The 11,668-nt window shown below is 43.5% G+C and overlaps 1 protein-coding gene across 2 annotated transcripts; it reads left to right on the forward strand.

The window, feature by feature from the left end:
* Positions 1-1,761: 1,761 nt before the first annotated feature.
* Positions 1,762-3,690, forward strand: FIBIN (fin bud initiation factor homolog). 2 transcript variants are annotated; one of them, XM_050897644.1, is made up of 2 exons: positions 1,762-1,961; positions 2,052-3,690. In XM_050897644.1, exons 1-2 carry the CDS (start codon positions 1,788-1,790, stop codon positions 2,415-2,417), a joined length of 540 nt encoding a protein of 179 aa, XP_050753601.1. In that variant the 5' UTR covers positions 1,762-1,787; the 3' UTR covers positions 2,418-3,690. The 2 variants fall into 2 exon arrangements, with proteins under 2 accessions (XP_050753601.1, XP_050753600.1); XM_050897643.1 differs by having other exon boundaries at positions 1,762-3,690.
* Positions 3,691-11,668: the final 7,978 nt, after the last annotated feature.

Here is an 11,668-nt window from a genome sequence, read left to right on the forward strand (position 1 = left end):
GGTTGGTTTATTTTTTGCTCTTGTTTCTTGGTGTTTGTTAGTCTTATGACCTTCTGCGCTTACGTAAAGCGCTTCAGTAGGCTCTAAAGTCAATACTCGGGAACGCTGATAGTGCGGGTTATTATTAAGTATTAAAGGCCACACTGACAGCAAGAACTTGCATACAGCGCTGCTGTGTCGTACCTTAAAGGGCCTGGCCACGTAGTTAAGCCCATCACTGAGCTCCCAGGAACCTACCGACGTACCCGTTGGTAGCAGGGGCACCTGGGAACAGAATCGGCGGCCAGCCACCAAAGCCGGGTATGCGGAGACAGGCGCCTCGCTGGAGCCTCTCAAGGAACTGCAAGCGAAGGAAGGAGCAACTTGTGGAGCTCAGCACGCTTGAGCTCGAGAAGAGCGGCTGGTCTCTACAGCAGCTATTTGCTTCACTTGTGCCCAGAGACAGGATAGCTTGTGATTACAGAACGAAGGCGCCGTGAGGGAAGGGGCTCGAGACACTGCGTTTGACACGTAGGTGTCTAAAGTCACGGCAGCGTAAGAAAAGGTAGAGCCAAAGTCCCCTGAGCCCCATGAGGCTCTAATCTACAATGCCCAGCATAATAGTGAAAAAAGCAGATACAATGTAAGTGTCTGGCCTATTTCCCAATAAATTTAACTGTAAGCATCATAGTTATTTACAACATGCAGAAAGTATCAGGATGACAGTTAAAATATTTACATTAAAGAGGCGATACAAATATTTTTGCATGCAAAGCCCTCATGAACAGCAGTGGGAGTTTTAACTCTGGATGACTGCAGGATTTGGTATAATCTCTGCTAGCTGGTGATTTTTTCCATGAAAGAGGAAAGATGATGTGAAAGGAGCTGGTAACTTTACAGGCCCTTTCTTTTTGCAATCTCACCTTGATTTAACAACTCAAAAATAGTAAAGACAGTTCTATACTAGTTACGTGCAAGGTTCGACCCCGCTGTAATCCAGCTGCTGGATGCACGCAGAACGTTGTTTCATGAAAGAGAAATGCTTAAAATTTTACATAGTCAGCCCCGTAGGATGAACTGCATTTGGATTTTCCTCAAACGCACCTGACATTTTGTTTAAGAACAGATTTTGCGTTTCATCTCCCCATCTTTGCCCTATCAAGGTTGGTTGCATTACACCTTATACTTGAACCTGCATCTCGGTCCCTTTCAAGTTTTCGGTCAGCGACAAACCACGCGGCCTGAGCGACGAAGCGCGCCTGCGGCTTTGCGAAGTCCCTCTGCCCCGCAGCCTGCGTTTGCTGCGGGGCACGTGGAGCTGCTGTGAAAATTAGGCTGTTAGCAAAGCAGTCATTTCGAATGGCAAAACGCGAAAGGCTGAGCAATCCCAGATTTGCGGTTTTTTGTTTATTAAGCGGGGAAAGGTGTACGTGTCTCCCTCCGCACTCGACAAGCCCCGGGGGTGGGGGGGGGGGGGATGCCGGGGGGCGATGCCCGGGGGCGGTGCCCGCCGGCCGATGCCCGGGCAGGGGGCGGCCCGGCCCGGCCCTGCCCGGCGCGGCGCGGGGGCCGCTTCCTCCTCCGTGCGGGCTGCCCGGCTTTTAAAGGCGGTGCGGCGGCCCCCGCCTCCAGAGCGCCGCCAGGCCTCGGCGCCGCCGCCCGCCCTCCGCCACCCGGACCCGTGCTCGGCCCGGAGCGGAGCACGGCCGTGCCCGCGGGGCGGCGGGGGAGCCCCATGGGGCGTGGGCGGCGCGGCCGGGGGCAGCGCGGCGCCGCCCGGCCCTAGGCTGCCCGCCGCCGGCCGCAGCATGCCGGCAGCGCTGCGCCTGCTGTGGCTGGGCTGCCTCTGCAGCCTCTGCCGCGGGTACTTCGAGGGCCCGCTGTACCCCGAGATGTCCAACGGGACCCTGCACCACTACTTCGTCCCCGACGGGGACTACGAGGAGAACGACGACCCCGAGCGGTGCCAGCTGCTCTTCAGGGTGAGCGAGCAGCGGCGGTGCGGCGCGGCGGCGGCGGCGGGCGGCGGCGGGCTCAGCCTGCGGGAGGAGCTGACGGTGCTGGGCCGGCAGGTGGAGGACGCGGGCCGGGTGCTGGAGGGCATCGGCAAGAGCATCTCCTACGACCTGGACGGGGAGGAGAGCTACAGCACCTACCTGCGCCGCGAGTCCGCCCAGATCAGCGACGCCTACTCCAGCTCGGACCGGTCGCTGAGCGAGCTGGAGGGCAAGTTCCGTCAGGGGCAGGAGCAGGGGGGCCGGGAGGAGGCCCGCCTGGGCGACAGCTTCCTGGGGCTGCTGCTGCACGCCCGCGCCCTGCTCCGGGAGACCCGCCACATCTCCAGCGGGCTGCGGGACAAGCACGACCTCCTCGCCCTCACCGTCCGCAGCCACGGCGCCCGCCTCAGCCGCCTCAAGAACGACTATCTCCGCGCCTGAGCCGGGACCCCCCCCCCCGGCCCCTCCGCACCGCCGGGGGCGAGGGGCTTCGAGCGGCGCCCTCAGCCCTGCTGCCAGCCCCCCCGGGAGGTGCCGCAGGGCGCAGCGCCGGGGGTCTGCCTGGAAGGAGCACCTCCTCGCGCCAATACATCCTTCGTCCTGGAAAAACTTATTTATTGTGTTTGACTTCCTAAACAAATCGCGCGTCTCTATAAGCCGGGAGGTTAGAGGTATGTTTAAGTTAATATCCCATATTTAAAAAATTACCCCGTGTTATACTGTTCGTTTTTGGTTACCAAGTAAAGTAAGCTTTCTCGGCTCCAATTCCCTGTCGTCGGTTTATATATCGCCTCGTCTACTGCTGCTCACCTGCCGCAAATGTGGATAAAGCGTGGTGCTCACCAGCCACGTCCGGACTCGCGTGTAGCAGATGCTTAAATTGCTTTTGTTGTTACTCCCCTTCAGGGTGAAACCTCTGGCCCTCTATTAACTTTCTTAGCCTTTTGTAACGGTATGTATTCTACGCACGTTAAACATTGTTCTACTACGTAACTTAAAGCTGTGATTTCCATTTGCCTTTTGAAAGACAGGAACTCTTCTGGCAGGATTTGTACTCTTCCAGGCTTGCTTATCTGTGACTCTAAGCTATCATAACCCCAAGAGCCAGCCAAAAAGGCTTATGTCAGATCCTGAGAATGCTGATGCAGATTTTTATAGTAAGAAGAAGGAGCCCTAGTAGCGATTGTAGTTTCAGATCCCAAGTTAGAGAGCCAGGTTTCTTCGAGCATGTTTCTAAAGTAGACAAAAAGGTTTTGTCTCTGCCAGCACAGTGACATTTCTTGTTGGTGCCTTTGTACTTTTGCTAGCTAAGCTATTAATAAAATTATTTGTGCTCCTAGACAATAGCAAAAGTGCCTAGTGGGAAGGAGGGGGAGGATTGTTTGGGTTTTTAGACTCATTGCTATTTAATTGACAATTTGGGGTCATATGGCTACTAGGTTACAGATACTGCAGGCAGAATCACTGTTTGGATGAAAAAAGTTCATATGTTGTTTTAATAAATATTTGAAAACAATGTTAAAGCACTTTTTTCTTTTATTGTTCTGCTTGAGACGCTCTTGATTTAAAACATGCTGTTGTAATGTGTCTTTTCAGCAAAAAATTGCAAGTATGTAGATCCTGCCAAATGCAATAACTTGCTTTTTAGGAAAAACAAATAAAAATTTACAGACTCAAGAGGTAAGCAAGTTTCATTAAAAGCAATGATACAGAAGGGCGCGTAGGGTGGATTTTTTTGAGTTTGTAAGCCTTTTAAAGAAACTAGCAACCTCATGGCACTGGAAGAGAAGCTGTTTGCACATTTGAGGTCTGATCTTGTTAACCCTACTCGCGTTCGGTTATACTTTGGTCTGCAAACCATCCAGTTGGTAAGTTACTCAGCAGTGCGGTGCGTCAACATAAGTCACCTGGGACCAGAGCACTGAAGGCACCGGGAAATGTCTGATGAAGGTACGTGCTTACAGAACCTCTGGACCATCCAGGCAGCTCACTTTCGCTAAAGGCAGTGAGGTGTAGCTCCTAGCAGGATACTTCAGATGTCGATTTGCACCTTTAGATCCCCAGTATCTTTGAAGATCTGCCTGAAAAAAATGAAACATTTTATTGATTGACTTCAGTGGAACTACTCAGTGTTATTTTCAAGTATGCTGTCCAGTTAGAAGGTATGAGAGATTCTAGCTCTTAAAAAATTAATTTATTTGTGATACTTTCCTTGCCACTAGGGTTAGATATAACAACACAAGAGCGAAAAGGGCCATCTGAGTCACCGAGTCTTGTCTGCCCACTATCACAGCAAATCATGTAGCATTTCTGGGACGGACCAAGCTCTAGAAGTGCCTGAGGGCTTCATTCACGTCCAGCCTCTCCTTTCTCTCTGAATCTTACCTGTTTAGAAGTGGGTGCCAAAGATGTCATGCGGTTCCATTTGTGCCCAGATGCTTCTTAAAAGGAGTTTTGGTCTCTGCTTACCCAACTTTCTGAGTCATTGGTTATAACCTGAATTGTAAACATCAGTAAAGAAACTGATGTACTGTACTAAAGTAAAGGTTTTTAGCCATATGAGAGCAGTATTCAAATCCTAATAGAAAAATAGTGGTAGTAGTAGTGTAAAACACAGTTTCTTGAATATGCTTTAAGCAGCTTGGCTCCTGTATTTGCAGTAGCAAACTTTTAGTCAAGCTCAAACTGTCCCAACGTACGCGTAAGTGTTTGCAGAGCACTTACTTTTCAAAGCAGCAGATTATGTGACTTGTGGAGATTTACAGTATAACTCATTCCGCTCAATAACCCTGTCTGTAAGTTGTCATCTAATGAAACAAAACCATGGTTCTTTAAAATTCACACTACTGTTTCATATAAACATGAATATTTTGATATCTCCATTGATTTATGTTTCAACAAAATATAAACATTTTTATATTTGAAATTGAAACAAAATCAGAATTCTGCTCCGTAACATTGATTATAAAAGGCTTTAGATGTTCTCTTTCAAAAAGAAAATGCGTACATCTGAGTCTGGTATCTAAGCATACATCTATGCTTAAGTTCACATGTTTAGTAAAAAGGGTCAATCTTACGTGGATTTGATGAAGCCAGTACAAAACTCTTTTAGGACATTTAAATCTACTAGAATTTGATTTACATCATTTTGGCTGGTCTAAGCAAATGTATATATTAAATGTATCCACTAAATGTATCAATTTTGAGTCAGAGCTGATACATTAAATGGCCTTTATAATCTGCAGTGCCTGCAAGAACTGGGTGTTTAGTGATATCCAGCAGTTTAAATTCAAAATAGTTCTTTAAAGACTATGAAAACTATATTGCAATCCTCTTTGCAATCTCGTATTTTGTTATGCTTCTGCTTTTTTATCTGATAAAACTTACTTAATGAGAAGAAATAAAGATCCTCTGCTTTTATACAGCCTATTTCAAATAGTAAAGGCCTTTTTATCATTGAAAACTCAGTAAGAATTTTTAAGCAGAGAGCTTTAAAAGGATGATTGGAGCAGCTATTTTGACCCAATAGCTCCTCCTGTTGTGTTTAAATATTGCATCAGTATTGGGCTCTCTTTTTCTTTTCTTTTCTTTTTTTTTTTCCTTTTAAAATGCAGAAGTTCAAACTAAGATTAAGCTGACTTGGTCTTTTTGTGGCATTTGGGAGATTTTCAAAATATATATTGCTCTCTGAATTTATTAAAGAGTTGATGGTACTGAAGAACAGATGACAATGTTTTCTGAAAAAAAATAATAAGTAATGCAGCTGGAACAGTCAGAGAGAGCTTACTTAATACTTAAGTTTTCTTTGCCACTCAGCCTGTGATTTAACTCATCCAGAGTCAAAGCAAGGCATTAAGAGACACACCTCCACTCCTCTCCAGGTAGCTTACTTTTGAAGGCAGTGCTCTGCTGTGGACATTCTCACATCTACTGATATAGAAGAAGCTCGGAGAGGAAGAAGCTCAGAGCGTGAATACGGAGCAAACTGTGCTGTCTCACAACTGCACTAATAAAAGCTTGGGAAAGAAAAGTCTGTGCTTGACTTGTCACAAGGGAATGGCTGGGAATTGAGGGTGGTGGTGGTGCAAATTGTGGCTTTCTAAATTGCAACTTCCAAAGTTTCACAGGTTGACCTACCCAGGACCATCCTGAGAAACAGAGAAGTCAAGGGATGCTTTCAAAAACATGGTAAGCCTCTCAAAAATCCTGTGTGTGCGCCAAGCTGGGTGTATGAATTGTCTGATGCCAAGTTGTTGCTCCTATAGGTTGTCATATGCTCAGATGCAGGTTGCCAAGATGTGTACCTCGGAAGCAAAAAGTATACTTGCCTTAGTCAATAGAAACAACCTGGTGAGCTACAGAGAAAGCATCAGCTCTGGTTACAATCTCACCTAGAAAACACGTATTTTGTGCAGGAATTCTATTGGGTTGCTGTTGGTGTAGCTGTTTCTTTAGATAGGCTTCACGTTACTTTACCAGCTTCTTGCTCATGCTTCTCGGATATCGCTTTTGTGATTGGTAAAGAAGTTTTCAGTTAACACTGAAGTGTTGTTGAGTGAAACGTATTTGACAGCCATTATTCCTGAAGTAATCCTGTATGTTCAAAATCTGGCTTTTTTTCTATCTTTTTAAATGCATTTTTACTTATAGCCCACTGGGGAATTTATTTTCTATTACTTTGATTTTTGGCGAGCCATTAGCAAAAATTGAACAATTTGTGGGTCCGTATTTCATTCCTGAAGTATGTGAAACTGGCAAAAATACTGGCCCTACTACATGCTTTTTTTAAAAAGCTTTTATTAGAATATATACCTATAAAAAGACTATAACTGTGCTTATTTTATTTTCTTCATAAAGTTGTCATCCTGCCTACAAGATCGGTTTACAACTGGAAAAGGCAGAATTTAATGACTAATTCTGTAACAAGAAAAACATATGGTCTCCATAATCATTACATTTTTAATGACGTGGCTTGGACAGAGTCATTCATGGCTTGTAGAGTCATTCGTCCTTGAAAACTGCCTTACCTCGGGGAGGTATCGCTGATGGTCTCCAACATGCCATTAGCATTCTTTCATAAGAAAAGACAATGCCAAGTGTATCATATTTTCTCAGATTACAACCTTCCTTAGGCTGTATGTATACTTCTTTTAAGTGCTTAGAAACTGCCTGTGTAGTAGTAATTGTTCATGTCTGAACTTTCTCTGGGGGAAAAAAGAAGTCCTTGGAGAAGGTTGGCTTAGGGAGAGATTCATTATGCAGCGCTAGATGTTGGCAAGTGCAGGATGACCGAAGAAGCTATGTACTTGCATCGTATTTTCCATACTTTTTCCACACTGCAAACATTTCACTGTGACAGGAGTTACCAACATAAATTAGTTTTAGTGTAAATAATAGAGACTTTACTACAGATGGACTGTCCAAACTGCAAGATGGTTTTTTCTGTCTACTTATCATCTCTTCTCAAAAATAACGTGACCAAGATTTTCGGTTTAGTGCTAGGTCGAAGACAGTTCAGTGGACCTTTGGTCTTAGGTTCTCAGCTTTTTTACTTGAATTTGTCTAAGAGCTTGTTATGCCTTTACCTGGATAATGATAAAGAACTCTTTCCCATACACTTTCTGTGTTGACAGCTCTGTGGTTAATCAAGAGCAGTCAACTTTTCTTAATAGCAGGCTTTGTCCTTTTTTATGAATATGAATTTGTTTCTAATTTAATGTGATTTAACTGAGATTTCTATTAAAATTCAGAGTAATATGAGTCCATATGTTAAATATCTTGAGAATTATTTTTATGTTTTGATGCTTTCTTACAAAGTAATATACTTATTAACTCTGGATTCTAACAGAGGCACAACAAAACACAAGGTAGTTCATAACTGGGTCAGCACACAAGTCAGGATGCTATTAGGTTTGTAATTTTAAATAATATCTTGCATATCCTCTAATTTCAGAAGAGTAACCCTAGAAAAAAAATGAGTGAACAAGAGGTAAACCACACTCAGTTTTTTTTCCTTATAGGAGTGCAGAGGAAAAAATCTGACCGTGTACATCAAGAATGAACTGAAGTTCACTCTGTGCTCACTTACCCTAGAAGCTAATTTGCAACCAGGCCCAGTTTTTGTTTCTAACATTTATATTTCTGTGGCAATTAGTGTTTTCAAAAAGCCAGGCATCCCCCTGTGATACATATATATTGATTTATAGCTCCTATCCTAATCACCTTTCCATTGTGTCTCGTTCTGCAACCATATGCAGGCTGCGTGGTATTTATTTACTTACATAGTCTTACTGAATTTAATATTAATTCTTCTACTTTTCTAAGCTACATCTCAGTCTGCCCTTCCGCACAGACGTCTCAGGCCTGCTCTAAGTTGCTGCTTATATCTCCTCAGCACACGTGCAGAGCTGAAGCTCACAGGACCAGGAAAACATCGTTATTGTTGGTATGTCTGACTCCACTGGGAATACTGGTCTAGTTCATAGCCTTTTACTGTCATGTCAGGGTAACAAATTTATTGAATGAACGTCAGAGTTTGCTTACTAAGGATGTTCTGCTTCTTATGCTCTTTGCATGTTAGCCTGTGACTTTTTAAATTTTGCATTGCCCTTTACCTACTGATTGCTGCCGACCTTAAATTTATTTGGCAGTCACTGCATAGACTAGTAGTTACATGGAAACCTACGGCATAACCCCCACAGTATCGTACTTTCCGGTATGAATGGTAGCGACAGAGTAAAGCCCAAAGGGAATCAGTGAACTGATCTTGCACTGCGGGATTCAGCAAAATGATGTTGTGACAGTAAAAAGGCACATAAATGTACTGTAAAATAAATAAGGTCCAGATTTTCATTATATAGCACTTCTGACATACCTCTTTTAAAATTCTTTCTTTTATAGATATTCAGCAAATACAAGCACAACACTAATGATTCATATTTTGCTGAGTTATGTCATCTTGAAGGCAGTTTGTTTTTATTTCCACTCGGATAGGATACTTTTCCACTTGCGTGTTATGTAACACTCCTTATAAAAATAGAGACCCGGTCTTGCAAACACCTCGGAGTGCTCCTGTTACCAAATGAGACTTATAACCGTTTCAGTTCTTCCACCCTCCTTATTATGCTCATAATACTTCATAATGTTCCCCTTTTGGCTTGAAAAAAAACTCCATTCTTGGTCTGTGTACAGCTTTTCTTCCTAAGGTCTAAACCAAATTTCTTTTGGTTCTTTTTTTTCAGCCTGATGGGGATTTATATGTATGCTGATATACTTAGTTTATGTTAATAACAGATTTCACTCATTAAAACCCTCTAAATATATTATTTAGACACAACCTGATTTGTTTCTCCACACTTGAAAAAAAATTATTCACTTGATTCTCCCTTTAATTAGTAAAAATAAGAAATTAATTATAAACGTATACACTATAAAATGTTTTCTTTCAGCCAGTATGCATTTAACAGGGTGTGCACTGGTTCTAAAAGAAAACGAAGCAAAAATACTTGAGAAACCTAATGTTAATGTAACAGGTTGCAAAACCAACAGTATAAGAGTCAGGAAATTAAAAACTGTGGCTTCTCAAGCAACAATCTACATTCAGCATAGGCAGAATGTTCACACTGCCCTTTCGTAAGAGCTACTACTTGCAGGTTAGCAATGACACAAGGAATAAGGTATGTACTCTTTATAAAATATCTGCAGGTACAGAATTCTATTCTCTTCTTTTTTTTTTTTTTTGTAATGAAGAGTAATTAAAACTCTGGAATAAATAAACAAAGCAATTTGTAAACAGTATATATTTTGTAAACAGTATATATGAAATGAACCCAGTTATCTGCCAGACATCCAATCTATCAAACCTTGAAAATAATTTAGGATTTTCAAGCTCCTGGTTTCAAATAACATATTTAATTGGGGGGGGGGGGGGGGGGGGGGGAGGTATACATTAGTTACTTATAAAAAATAAAAAAACCAGGAAGACAGCCATGACAACCAAGAATATGTGTGTTCCATAGAGAAAATGGGAAAAAGAACAAGGCAAGAACGTGAAAGAAAGGTGGAAAATGGATTTGGGACCTAATTTGAAAGCAACTAATTCCTACCACTCTTTCCTTAAAAGAAAGTAATGCATCCAGCTCCATGCATTACAGCACTGCTTTGGCACGTGAAGATTGTTTTTTACTGAAGATGTTGAATGATAGCTACCAACAAAAATATTTAATTTCCTATAAGTCGCAGACTCAGTCTTAGCCCTTTTTAACTGCCAAAATGCTTAGACAGTCTCTAAACAGTCATTGAATATTTTCACTTCTGCATGTACTTGTTTCCGTTCAGCTAGCCAACTTTTCATCTTTGTGAATGCTTTACTGTCTGTGAAAAGTGCTGCTTAGGCAACATTTATGTTGAAGCTTTTCCCATTATTGCTTATACTGAGGCACCAGGGCTTTTCTGGGTGCTTTGCAGACCACGCTATGGCCACTGAGTGTCCAGTGGAGCAGGTGCCTCTTGCACAGCTGGGAAAAAGCTTCCCATCAGGAGGAAAATAAAGGTTTTCCTTTTCCTCTTTAGTTCAGCTCTTCTTTTTCATGTCAGTCACGCCAACAGCTTATGCATAATGAAGAAAGTGGGCATTCCAGTCCAGGACAAGCTGAAAACTTGAAGAACAACATGGGCCTCTCCAGCCAAAAACTGGTAGGTGCTACGTCCCACCATTGCCTTCAACTACACAAGCCATATTTCTGTCTGTTAGAACCTCCCTCCCTTCAACCATGAGAAACACACTGTTCAAATAAATGCAGTATTAACGTATTTGCCAGCCAGAAGGTGTCAGGCACTAAATAATGAGGGTATGTTAATGCCGTTTTTACTCACCTGCCTGAAGCTTACTGCTCAAGACTTGTTTGACAGTAAAATCATCTCATAGAATCATTTAGGTTGGAGAAGACCTTTAAGATCATCGAGTCCAACCATTAACCTAGCACTGCCAAGTCCACCACTAAACCATGTCCCTAAGTGCCACATCTACTGGTCTTTTAAATACCTCCAGGGATGGTGACTCAACCACTTCCCTGGGAAGCCTCTTCCAATGCTTGATAACCCTTTTAGTGAAGGAATTTTTCCTAATATCCCATCTAAACCTCCCCTGGTGCAACTTGAGGCTGTTTGCTCCCGTCCTATCGCTTGTTACTTGGGAGAAGAGACCAACCCCCACCTCACTACAACCTCCTTTCAGGCAGTTGTAGAGAGGGATAAGGTCTCCCCCCTCAGCCTCCTTTCCTCCAGACTAAACAACCCCAGTTCCCTCAGCCGCTCCTCATAAGACTTGTTCTCTAGGCCCTTCACCAGCTTCATTGCTCGTCTTTGGACACGCTCCAGCACCTCAATGTCCTTCTTGTAGTGAGGGGCCCAAACCTGAACACAGTATTCGAGGTGCGGTCTCACCAGTGACGAGTACAGGGGGACGATCACTTCCCTAGTCCTGTTACCCACGCTATTTCTGATACAAATCTTCACCATTAACTAGGAGGATACAGACAAGGGCCGCTCCATCTGAAACAGCAGGGATGTTTTATGCCACAACACAGGCTCTGTTTGGCCATAGTCCCACTAAATCTCGCCTGTAAAGGCCGTCTTTTGTATTCAGTGATGTTTACTGTAGGCTACATCTGGCATATAAAGATGCCAGTTTG

Source organism: Gymnogyps californianus, chromosome 5 (genome assembly GCF_018139145.2).
Source record: "Gymnogyps californianus isolate 813 chromosome 5, ASM1813914v2, whole genome shotgun sequence".
In the NCBI taxonomy this organism is placed as follows: Eukaryota; Metazoa; Chordata; class Aves; order Accipitriformes; family Cathartidae; genus Gymnogyps; species Gymnogyps californianus.

What these genes read in the sequence shown, in the direction of transcription:
- FIBIN (XM_050897643.1), top strand. Translation starts at nt 1,788, where the DNA reads ATGCCGGCAGCGCTGCGCCTGCTGTGGCTGGGCTGCCTCTGCAGCCTC.